The following is a 13262-nucleotide window of genomic DNA, read 5'->3' as shown; positions in this document are numbered from 1 at the left end:
CACAAAACTATTGATTTATTCGAGAACTTGGTGAAACAAGATCTAAAACATATCCCATGTACTAAATCGGTTTTATTCAATTTGTCTAAAGGAGAAAAATTGGCATTGAATTCCTTAAGATTTAACACTACTCTCCATTTTACAAAAGCTGATAAGGGAGGGGCACTTGTTGTGATGGATCGTGTTCACTATGAACAAAAAGTTGGATTAATGTTACAGGATCGGGATACTTATATCCCACTCACTGAAGACCCCACGAGTTCTTTTGTGTCCTTATTGAATTCTATTCTTCAGAATGCTGCGGACATGTGCTGGATCAACAACAAAACAAGGGAATTTCTGTATACGAGATTTCCGCGCAGACCTTCTTTGTACATGTTACCCAAGATCCACAAGAATGTCAACGACCCCCCGTTGAGACCGATAGTCTCCGGTTGTGGGTCAATTCATGACCCACTAGGACGGTATCTCAATACTTTTTTTCAACCAATCGTGCAGTCTAGTCCATCATACTTGCAGGACACTACGCATCTACTGAATATCATCGCTGGCATTAGGTTACCACATTCAGCTGAAGTTTTTTTGTGTACCATTGACGTTGTGTCATTGTACACTTCGATTCCTCATAGTGAGGGTATCGCAGCTGTTGAATGGTCCTTATTGAAGCAGGATTCCATCAGAGCGAACAAAGTGTTTTTAATTGAACTATTGCACTTTTGTTTATACCACAGTTATTTTCAGTGGAAGGGCGATTTCTATCTTCAAGCCAATGGCACGTCTATGGGCTTTTCTGGGGCACCCAGCTATGCCAATATTTTTATGCTTAAATTTAAAACAGAGCATATTCTATCCAACATCTTGTGGTCATCCAAGCTTATTCTTTATCGTCGATACATTGATGATATTTTAATTGTATGACAGGGGTCCCAAAACGAACTGGTGTCATGTATACACCAGCTCAATGTGATTAACCCTAGAATTCAATTCACCTACTCAATTGATCCTCAAAGCATTTCATATCTTGATGTCATTTTAACGAGGGTGGACACTACCATTAAGACAGCTGTGTAAAAAAAAAACTGACCGGAATAATGCACTGCATTATCAGAGTTTTCATCCTTGGTCTCTAAAAAGACATCTACCCTTTTCTCAACTGTTAAGAATCAGACGCATTTCTTCTGACCCTGAGTCAAGCGTGCAGACCATGCATGAATTTAAAAACAAATTTTTAGCTAGGGGTTACCCCCCTAAAGTGGTGAATGAGGCTGCAAGCAGAGCATTGATGAAGAGTCGTGAGTCACTTCTACTTAAGCAAGACAAGCCGGTTCCTCCCAGTCGAGAAGTATTTGTATCTACCTTCTCTAGTAATTCCAATTTTATCAAAAAAAGTATCCTACAACGATGGGATCTACTTCAAAATGAACCTGATTTCCAAAATCTCTTTGCTGAACCACCGCTATTCGCTTATAAGAGATCTAACAACATAAAAGAGATTCTCAATCAGACCATTGCTAAACCCAACACAATGTTTAAAGGCATGACGACTTGCATGAACTGTTCGCATTGTCATAACGCCATCACTGGCAGATATGTAACACATCCATGGACTGGCAAAAAGATTATTCTTAGGTTTGACGCTAATTGCAATAGTCATCATGTTCTTTATTTCATCAAGTGTCCATGCGATCTTTTCTATGTTGGGAAAACTGAAAGGTCAATACGTGTTCGAATTACCGAACATAAGAGCAGAATTCGCACAAAAACCACAAGTTCACCTCTCGCAGTTCACTGGGCAGACAAAAAACATTCCATAGCTCAACTACGTTTTGGTATTTTGGAGAAAGTAACAGTACGTCCCGACAGGGATACTACCAAGTTTATGCTACAACGCGAAGCTTACTGGATCTGGTTTATGCAAAGCCTCTTGCCCAAGGGGCTCAATGACAAGTTTGACTTGTTTTCTTTAAAATTCCCCTCTGGGGGTTGCATTGCATATTTACAATAGGTTATTCATGTACTGTGTTGATATCATTTTTTAATTACCCTGACTTTTGTAAAGCATTATAGGTTTGTTGCTTCAGTGGCTTTTCTTTTTCTTTGTTCACTTTTTTCTATATTTGGCACAATAAGGTTTTAATCGTATTTGCCTCTAGTTCTGGTGTAATTTACGATTGGATTAGAGTTTTTTCTCTAAGATGGCGACCTCTTGTCATCTGATTAGAGCAGTGTTCACGGCAGTCCTGTTTCTATGACTAGTTCTGTTTTAAACACGCTAACACGGATTGCTCTTCAAACGCTATTGTTGGTGTCTGTTTCGCGTGGATTACAGTTTGATTGGGTAAGCGTCTCTTCTCTTTTATTGAAAACTTTAACTTCCGTTCGTTTTTGGGACTAGAATCCTGACATTTGGGTTTCGCTTTATTTTTTCAGTTAAAACGCTGAATATTTCTGCAACCTCATTCCTAAATCTTTCGCGTGTTGCTATATGCGGCAGTAAACGGAGGTTCACTCGGATGCTTAACCCCTTGAGTGCCCGCCCCTTTCCCCGCCCTGTGCCGGCCGTTGCATTAGCGGGCGGGGTTTATGACGAACTGGTCTCGTCATGGGCACAGCGCAACCGCGGCCCATGACGAGACCAGCTCGTCATGGGCACTCAAGAGGTTAATCCGACATTGAGGCATATTGCTGGTAAGTGGTTTTTCACTGGTTTGGTCGGTGTTGATCCACTTGGGAAGACTTGCTGAGTGTTTGTTCTCATTTTCTACAGCGTAATTGCAGGAGTAGCACAGATACACTCAGTTCTCCGTTTTCGAGTTTTTTAGCTGTGTTCCACTCATCGCATTATACTAAGGTATGATTCGTTCCTGTTTAGAGTACACACGGTTTTCAACATGAGTTCACAATCTTGGAATATAGGGTTTTCGTTTTCCTGCTTTTCCTCACAATCGCTTTGGTGGTGGTATTCCGCTTCTGTTGCAAAGACCATAATGCTATTCCCTAGAACCATGCCTTTCCTTGAGCAGCATAATTGTACATATGTTGATTAAAACAACTCTTGATGTCTACATGTTAATCGATACTAATATTGTTCGTTCCTATAGATTCCCCTGACGAAGGGCTGAATTTCAAGCCCGAAATGCATTGGGATTTTATATGTGAAATTGGAAGCACAGACTTTTGCTGAAGATAAGCAACGTTCTGTCAAGCTGTTTCATCTTTATTGACAATATTAAAAAGACACATGAACTCAGTTCCATTGATGAAAACTTGTTTTTGGTGTTAAGAATTATCTACGTATGTCAATGTATTCAATGTTCTGTACTGTTTTGTCTTTGTGAGTAAATTGCTCATTTACTACTGACACACACGTCATATTTAAGTCATATTTGTATGTTTGAAGGTGATTACGCCCCACTTGGGCACTTGTAGTGCACTTGTCTTTCTAGGCATCTGTCTAGATTTTTTTGCTGTGTTGAAACATAGTGAGGGGCAGAGAGAGTCATCTTAAGATTTCGGGGAGAGCAGGCCTATGGTTTTGATTGTGTGGCTTTGTGTTATCTGACCCATGGTTGGAGTGCCTTCTACTGAAGACTCTGACAGCTGAATCCTTTCTTATTTCACCTTTACTAAATGCTTCTTAGTTTAGGGTTGCCCTTGTAAGGAAGTGTAGGGAGAGATATCTTGCTCATGCTTACTTTGGAAAATCATCGGATGTATTTTATTACTTCATTTCTTTCCTGATCCTCTGTATCGTCATCATTGAGTCAGTTGTCCGCTTTATATTATATAGAGTAAATCTCTTCAGGAGATTTGGACTTATCTTGGTCTTTCTATATTTGTATATGATCATGTTGAGATTGGTCTAAATTGATTTGCTTCTAAATGTATAATTAAACCCTACTAAACTCAGATTAAGCTGTGAATGTGTGATCACATTGGTTACACTGTAATGAGATGTTACAAGTGATAGTTTTCTCCCTTTACCTCTCATGCAGCTATAACGATCATCAATCTGGAGATAAATGTTTGAAAGGCCCGAGCTCCTGCATTACTAAGGTTGATGCAAATGGAGTTTGAACCTCTGTTACAGATGCTAAAATATTTTAATTCACAACAGCGCTGTAGATACATAATGTGTTACACATATTTAAATATAGACAAGAGCACACAAAAAACGATCACTACATGCATGTACTTTTATAATTGAGCGCATATTCATATCAAGCACAATAATTTATTCCTAATAATAAGGAGAAAATACTACAGTTGCGTTGGCAGCTAAATTAATTCTAAGTACAGTCTACGTTGAATTACTTAACCAAAATGCGATTACTAGCTTATATTTTATTGTTGTTGGTTCGGTTTAATATAAAATAGGATGGTTAGGTCCTCACCCAATTTCTTTCGGTATAAGGAAAGAATATGACGAGATCAGATTACAGTAACCTGATATGGTGTGCGTGTTATGGTCAATCATTCATATATTCAATCCATTGTAATTCTATTGCAACGTAATGCTTGTTTTAGGTAGCTTGGTTATTGGATTTTCATTATTATCTGTATTTACCCCCACACTGAGCACCAACACTCACTACCTTTTCTCAATTAATTTACTTCACATAACAGTTTCCATTTTCTATTCTGATGTTTTTTTAATTATATTTATTGTAATAGACATATGGTGTATATTTAAGTAGTCCATAACAATTTTAGAATTATTAATTGTTATTTGGCATGGATAGTATCTTTTTCAGGTATAACACAATTTATTGTATTATCTAGGGAGGGATATTAATAATTTTGCTTTTTTTTTTTTAAATAGCATATAATTTTCATGTATATAAAAGAGCAACATTACCGGTTTAATAAGACCGTCAATCTTGCGAGGTAATCCAGCAATGTACACTTTGGTTTCCAGAACTCCATTAGAGGGTTTGAAAAGATATCCAGGGCTGTTAATGTTCATCACAGCCTCCTTAGCTATTTTTACACCAATGCTGTTTTCTAGTTCTTCCACAGTGACCTACAAAGGCAATCAACACAGGATACATTAATTAATATAGGTCTTACGAGAAAATTCAAAATAAAACAATGGCTTTAAAAAACGTTTCTTTGTTATCTGAAAATTGAGGAGAATATTTTATCTGATAGCAAACATTTCAAAGTATATACATCCCTCAGGGTAAAGCAATAGGTTTGGTGATCGGTGCCCACAGGACAGCCACAAACTGGCGCAGCCCTTGGGGCAATGAATTCAAGTGAAATATGGAGCAGCTGTTTGAAAGTTGCTCTTTGTTTCACAGTGGAAGCAGCAATGTGTCTGCACTTTCAAGAGGAGAGAGAGATCCCCTTGCAGGCGGATGCTGTAAATGACTGCACCCGCCTGCAAGGGGATGTCTGGGGGGGTACATAAAAACCACTTTTTTTCCATCCAGAGGGCTGCCTTTAGGAGGCGCACTGAAAATACACCACCTTTTTGTGGCAGCCTTTCAATGCATCTCCTAAGGTCATGTTTGCCTCTGTATCCATAATATTGCGCAGAAGCAAACTGATTACCTTATTTGCATGGGGCCATTCCCCCACAACATGTGCTTCAGCACTGTCGGTATTACAGAAGAGGATTCGTCAAGCATCTGAGACCCCCCTCTGTAATGCCATTGTGCCCTGGAGGCACACAAAGTGGGCGCACATTCATGTTGAGTCCGCGGTGCACAATGTAAGCTACAGCTCCAGATAGGAACTAAGCAGGGGTTCAGAACAGTGCTTAATTTGTAAAATAACAAGTGCTGGTGCCCAAAGTTTTTCTCAGAAGTCCACAGTGGCGCAGACGAATGTTAAGATTGCCGAATACCAAGTCCGCATGGCTTGATTTCACTTCATGCCCCTTTCTTCCACCAACATACACTCCTTGCCCCTTTATTTCACACTTGCAGATTCTTTTGATGCCTGCTTTCTTCCTTATACTCTTTACACAGCTTTCTCTTTCTACCACTTTCCTCTTTTCGACTATTTTCATCTCATGCTTCGGGTCAAAGTCTGATGCGGAAAAGTAAGTGCCTGTCCCGCAAACTTAGTGCCACCACTGCCTCATTAAGCACTGGTTCTGGAAGTTATTTTTTGCAGAAGCAGCAGGACTTCATATGCATAAGTATATCTGTGCTCTATATATCTCATTACTCGGTATAAAAGAAATTCACCTCCATCCACCAAGTCTATGACATCTGTAGAAGTGACTTCACTTCAAAGTCCCAATTAGTCTTTTCCAATAAAAATGGAAATTATTTGTTTAAAAGTAACATGATGTTTAGTGCCTTTAGCAATACACAGAAACGGTCGATTTGTTGTGTGTTTAACTGTATGAATTACATTACAATACAATTATTTGAACAGTCTGTCAACTAGCATTGGTAATTAACTTGTGATGATGAGAATTTACTGAGAGAGAGTTCCTAAATTATATATGAAAATTCTCTCAGCTTTTGTGACACGGGGACAGTGTCATTTTTCAAGAGACATGTTGCAATTTATACTACTCGATATATTGTGATGAAATTGCTACATGTCTGAAATAAATGAAGAGCAATAACTACGGCAGGGTCTATGTTGGCACAATCCTTGCAGGATTTAATAGTGTGTCAAAAGTGGTTGAATGTGCCATGGTAAAACACGGTCTTCAAACAAAAACCCAGTTTACAAAAAGAGAAAACATTTTCCCTGCCTATCTAAAATCCCTCCCTAAAGGACACATCCTCCAAAACATGCATCCTCACTCAGGAGGATGCAGAAAAGATGGAACAACGAGTGCGATTACACCTGGGCATTTCTCCCTTACAGTTATGTCAATAATTGCCAAATACAGATACAAAGGGGTTAGCCAGTACTTAATTTGTGTTGGTCATTGCAGGTGGTGGCACCGGCATTCATTTTTGGACAGCAGGACTTATTTTTTTATCATCAGACTTTTAACAAGAAGAGAGGGAAAGGAAGCAAAGAGAGAAAGAAGGGGACGAGAAAGATAGCAAGACCGCAACAAAGAAACAAAACAGGGATGAAAAAGAATCCTCAAGAGTGAGTTAAAGAGATAGAAACTTTAGAGAATCCTCAAGAGTGAGATAAAGAGATAGAAACTACAGTGTGGTGGAGATTTTATCAGTTCTTTATATGCAAGTTTAGCAGCTAGCCAAAAGGCAGTGGAGCAATGTACAAGGTCAAAGACAAGCATAACATCAACAAGTGAGAGGTAGCTGTGTTGTGGATGGTTAATGTATGTGATGTAGTGGTTCTTAAGGAGGTGCGGCTTTAACTCTTTCTAAATTGGAGCAGTGCTGGGACACTCCTCATGGATACAGGGATGTTGTTCCAGATTCTGGGTGCCTTTTTCTTTTTTACACTTCTGGCTGTGAATGTAGTGAGAACCACTAGAGATGGAGAGCTTGTCTACAAGATAAGTAGTAGCTCTGGTCATAATGGCTTAAAAAGATGGTGTTGAAGATGGTGTGGGCTGGCAAGGGAAGCCAATGGAGATCCATTATGATGGGGGTGGTGCGATCATATTTCTTCAGGCCCTAGAGCAGACATGCTCCAGTGTGTCGGGTGGCCTTAAGAGGTGCCAGTGTGGAGCCATTGCCTCTCCTTCTTAAATAATGAGTTAATTCCACCCAAACAGACATCAAAGGAGCTTCAAAAACCTACTTTTTAACTTTGGAAATTGTGGAACAATTTAAACCACTTCTTCTGCACCCAATTTCAGTTCCCAGACCAAACTCAGCCCACCTCAAGAACGCCCATTTTTATGAAAGAGTCTGATGTCACTAATCTAACAATGTTTCTCAATCAACTTCTATGTATGCTCCTACCCATCCACAATATTGTACTTTTGTCCCAATCTATAATATTGTTCTTCTGTCCCCATTCATAATATTGCTATGTCCCCACCCACAATATTTTTCTTATGTCCCAGTCGATATTACTGGACATTTGTCCCCATCCACAATGTTGTTCTTTTTTCCTCATCCACAAGATTGCTCTTACGAACAAGAGAGGTATCTGGAGGGAAGCAATAGCCTGTTATTGCACCATGCATTTCAGGGCTATCTTGACTTCCAGGCAAAGGTGTGCTTATTTCCAGTGTGATGTGGTACTAAAAACCATTCATTTCAATATTACAAATAATAGATCAATTAACCGAGTGCGATAGGTGCGCTTTCAAATCCTTCCTATAACAATTAAAATCAGTAATATTGTGAGGATGAATAGGCATCGTGTTCAAGATCTCAACTCCAGCCACACTGACTGATCACCTGCCACATATAGCACTTTTACATTTGGAACTTCCTTAGACAATTGTAAAGTTTTGGTATGAGCCTGGAAGTTGAGATGATCTTTCTAGTAATCTAGTCCCATCCCTGTACTGATTCTTAGAGTATGCACACATTTCGGGACCAGCTTGAATAAATAGAATGTAATATAGTACAGTCTTTGTAAGGTGGAACAAAATGATGAGCTATTTTATTTACAGCTGTTTTCTAAGACTCAAAAGATATAGAGGAGCCAAATATGACTCCTGGATTCTTTACAGACAGCACTGGGTCAATCGCCCAAACCAAGCCAAAAGAAGTCTGATTGGTACCACAGAGTAATCAAATGTCTTATTTAATGCACAAAAGCATGTAATGTCAGGCAATGTTGGCTGCCCTTGCAGTCTACCAACATTAGTGTGGCATCCACATAATTTGAAAATGTTAATCAAGGATTGCGATCTCACAGACAAGAAGGATCATATACATGTAAATACCAGCGGTGAGAGGCCAAAGCCCTAGGGAACTCTACAGCTTGGTGTGCATGGAGCGGACATGAACTCTGGTGGTAGGTGTAGGATTATTGTTGTCCACTTACCACAGCAATTGACCCTTCCAACTTTGTGCTACAATTATGCTGCTAGTTCTTGCTTTCTGACAACACATTGCTTTGCTGAAGTTAATTTCACTGACATCGGTTTGTCTCAAGTCGACAGAAGCACAACTGCAACATTCTTTCACCATATTTTTCTACAATGCTTCTAGACCAGGAGCAACACAAAAAGGCCCTATTATTTTCAACACATGGGATACATGGCTTCTGCCTTTGATTGAACTGCGGTCTAATGCATGTTTTCATACTATATGTTAGCCGTGTCTATATAAACTGCGGCCGTGCCAATACAGCCTCTTCCAATCTACATTATATACAGGTATACTACCATTGTGTGGCCATGCTTCCCTGGCACACTCCGCCCTCCCAGTCCTGAGGCAGACTGAGATTCATGAATTACCGCCCAGCACCGCACAGTCAGTGGTACCACTGTGAACACATACATCTATTTCCTCAGTCTTTGTTCATATTATCTACGACACATGACCAATCGTATCCACGCATAATCAACAAGTCAAACACAACCTACCATTGAAATGTCTAGATCTTTTAAGACTGTGTACATTTGGAAAATATATATTTGTAAAGGACGTTCTTACTATATGCCATTGACCGTCATTAATTGCTTTGCCACCACTTGTGACTTTTAACCCAAGCTCATTCTTGAATTGTATTTCGATTTTCCCATCACGAATTGCCAGCAAGAACCAAGAAGTGCTATCAGGAGACTCTGCATATAATATCACACCTTCTGTGTCATAGGTCCGGAAATCAAATTCTGCTGAAAATCTAAAAGATGAAAAGAGCATATTAGGAAATGTCATTAAAAGCGTCAAGAGTATAGCTGTGGCGACACAAATCTAAAATGCATGTTTGTATTCATACTTAATCTAGTTCTAGGACTTTCTACAGCTGGCAAATCCCTGTTCCCTGGAAGGAGGTTCCTGTTTTTCTGTTTTTGCATTTTTTAATTGTGAAGTGGTTCCTCCAAACCTTCAATCACTAGCAAATGTTTTTGTGTGTGTTTTAGGACACACTACCCAGTAACTCTGCTGTTGTCTTGAGTAAATTCAGCAGCAGCTCCTTTAAGGCAGTGCCCTGGAAATTAAGCCATAATAGACTAACGCAACCAGCCTGGGTTTCTTTTAATTAGCATTTTGCTTAATGATGCTCACTCATAGCACTACTCCTTTTTGTAAAACTGGAGGTGTCCTAACAAAGCCGCAGCAGCACCCTCCACCGCTGAGGAGTAACAATGCCTTTTTTGTTTTTTTGGGGATGAGACAGTGAGGAATGTCAGGGACAAACCCAACAATACAATGCAGGAAGTCCACACATAATCTGATCTCTACGTAAAAATGTTATAACAATCTCTAAATTTATACCTCTGAGTTCTGTTGCAATCACAATAAATAGGCACATAAACCTAGCCTGACAGAGAAATGGTTGTGTCACAGGGAAACTGATCACAATGAAAAGCAGTTTAGTTCTAGCTCTTTCTGCTGCTGCAACAGGGCTGTAAATTTAACTCTCTTAAATCTATCAAGTGTGGCTTAAGAACATTGATATTGTTTTTCCAGGGCTAGGATGATCCTTCAGGGAAATCCCGCCAATGGAAACTCTGCACTGAACCTAAGGAATTTGTTTGATTCCCCAGCTCTCAGCTCTGGGGGGCGAGAATATTCCTATTGGCCATCTCTCCAACTGGAGTGGTTGGCTTTGCTGGCCCCCTTTAGGATACAAACAGAAGGACTTAAATCAAACAACTGACACAAATCTGAAATCGAACTACACTTTATGCTATTAAAAAAAACTTGGTTACTATCTGCATAACAAACAACACAGTGGTTGGTCATTTTCTAGTACAGGCGATCATTTCATACCATCAGCTGGTTAAGGGACAAAGGGAAGTCAATTACACTTTACCATTCCATGTAAACCATTACCCCTATGGTCCATGGTACTATTAGGAGGAACAGTTCCCTTCCTCTGTTTAGCACCTCATGGTGCCTTGAAGATGATCTGCACTGGTTTCTCAATTGACGATCATCACTAGCAAAAAGTGCCTTCCATTTTCATACAGGAGTGATAAACCTAGTGAATCATAACATTCCCATATCACAGTTAAAAGTGAAAAATTAAACTTACTTTGTGACTTCCGGCAATCTAAACCGTAGGTACACAACTGGAATCCCGATAAATTGCTCAGAAAGGTACAGCAGCTCATAGTTCTTCTCAAGGTTTAATGGGACACACACGGAAACTGGCTGAAAGGAAAATAGTAAACTAAAATCACACGAGGGAATAAATTGTTGGATTACTTCCATGATGCATATTGAACAAGTTTTTTTAAACTCTATTTTCATGTGTAAAAGTAACCCCTTGTAGAAGACTATGTTTCAGGAGTAAAAACATCTAGTTTGAGAACAACTAATTATGTCCAGAGAATAATAGTACATTAATGCAGGTTGAGGTGTAGAATCAACTTGCTGTACTTTGAATTATTTTTAAAATATTATTTATCGGTGAAAGCATAAAGCAGTCTTGACTAGTATGTAGGACATAATAAAATCAAACATCATTGATAGAAATAAAGATATATAACCTTTCGATGAAAAGATAATACTGTAAAATAACTAATGTTCTTAATCGCCTTTTATAAAAACAACCATAATCGATGAAGGCTGAAATGTAAGGACAGATTCACAAGTCACGTGCAAATGTAACTTACATGAGTAACTTAAAATCTCCACTATGAAATCACAGATCTTGAGTCACTGAATCTGGGTGCAAGGATATTTCACTGTAGGGACTGCACTAAATCTTTGGAAAATCCTTAAATGTGTGAATTTACTGCAGCCATAAGTGAAATCAAGGGCTGGGAAAATACATTGATTATTTACCGCTAATCAACATAAATCTAATAACCTGCATTTCCCCAAATGCCAGGCACGTTAATCCATTCACACATCACAAGGTATTACCTAGTGAAATGTGAATGGGGAATTTCCTAATGGCAGAAAGGCCTAGAGATTACCAAGCAGTATGGTAGAGGACATTGAGCCATGGAAACAGGAGTTGCGGAGAGGGGGGCAGAAGGAATGGGAGTAAGAAACCTTGGAATAATAACATCCATCTTCCTTGTACAAGGCCATGCAATGTAAAGATATAGCGAAGGTAACTTCAGATATCAACTACAGAACCAGAGGAATCACTTTAAAGTAAATAGAAATGAGAATTACTAACACCCTCACCTCCCTCTGCATTTCTCCAGGCACCTCACAAACATTTACTGTCAGTAGTTGGTTCTTTATATGATATATCAAAATGAGATATATGGTACAAAGAGACCGGGTTTCCCTTATGGGTGGACAGGGGCTTGCTCTAGCAATCCCAAGGTGCTCTTCTAGGGGGTAGTGTGGTCAGGCAGCCTTAGGCTTATCAGAGGGGAGTGTTAGACATCTGCAAATACACACAATAGTCAGTAAATGATGTACACAACTCAATAAGGAGATCCACACCAATTTATAAAAATAACACTTATCTTTACATACATTTAGGCACCGGATTCAATATCAGGGAAGTACGTTTTTCAATGGAAATACTTTTTCATTTAAAAGTTTGCATTTAAGAAGTTGATAGTGCATTTTTGAGAAGCTGCAATGTTATCCTAAGGGAGGAAAAACAAGTACGGCATTTCAGCTACAGTACAGTGACTTACGAGATCAATCTCCGGGACATAAGGTGAGTGGAGGACAAGGTCCAAGGTAATGTCAGCCAGACACCACCAGCGGCACTAGGGCAGACGGGTGCAGGGATGCAAACAGTGTCGGGTGCCCGAAAGAAGTCATTTGGGATCGGTCTTCGCAAAAAGAGGTTGCATGCTTTGACTGGGGGGCCAGTCGGGCTTAACCAACAGGGGGGGGCTCAGGCCTCACAATGCTCTGGGACGTAGGGACACCTTTAGTCCTCATCTCCATGGGCTAGGGGCGACAGGTGTCCTTAAATGTCTGTTTTTTCTTACCGGGAGCAGTCGTAGTAGTGGGAGCCTGCGAACAGAGGCTGCAGGAATCATTGAGGCATCCACAGTGGGGAAACCCAAGGTGGGCTTTGAATCTGGAGGGTCTGGGGACACCATTGGCCCACTTCAGCTTGGGCTAGGCGGCTCAGAGTGCAGTGGTGCTTTCCAGCATCGGATTTCTGCCATCTTGGAGCCTCACAGCTCAGTCTTTGGTACCTGAGGGATGTAGGGGAATAGGTTCACTGTCCCACAGGGGGTTCTTGCTTTCTGGTTGAGGTACTGGCAAGCCTCCCAGGCGTTAGAGAAAAAACATCTGCTGGAAAAGTCAGCT

At 40.0% G+C, this 13262-nt stretch overlaps 1 protein-coding gene across 1 annotated transcript in view; it reads right to left on the bottom strand.

Moving 5' to 3' along the window:
• PROS1 (protein S) overlaps window positions 1-13262 on the bottom strand; it is a 308818-nt gene that overhangs the window by 96098 nt on the left and 199458 nt on the right. Inside the window, exons 9-11 of the mRNA XM_085622337.1 lie at window positions 11059-11177; window positions 9510-9699; window positions 4859-5023 (exon numbers count right to left, since the gene is read on the bottom strand). Coding sequence (XP_085478463.1) covers window positions 4859-5023; window positions 9510-9699; window positions 11059-11177 — 474 coding nt within the window. The remainder of the gene's footprint in view (window positions 1-4858; window positions 5024-9509; window positions 9700-11058; window positions 11178-13262) is intronic.

This window comes from Triturus cristatus, chromosome 8, assembly GCF_964204655.1.
Source record: "Triturus cristatus chromosome 8, aTriCri1.1, whole genome shotgun sequence".
Taxonomy (NCBI): domain Eukaryota; kingdom Metazoa; phylum Chordata; class Amphibia; order Caudata; family Salamandridae; genus Triturus; species Triturus cristatus.
Note: the sequence above shows the minus strand (reverse complement) of the source record. Positions and strands in the feature narration are given on the sequence as shown.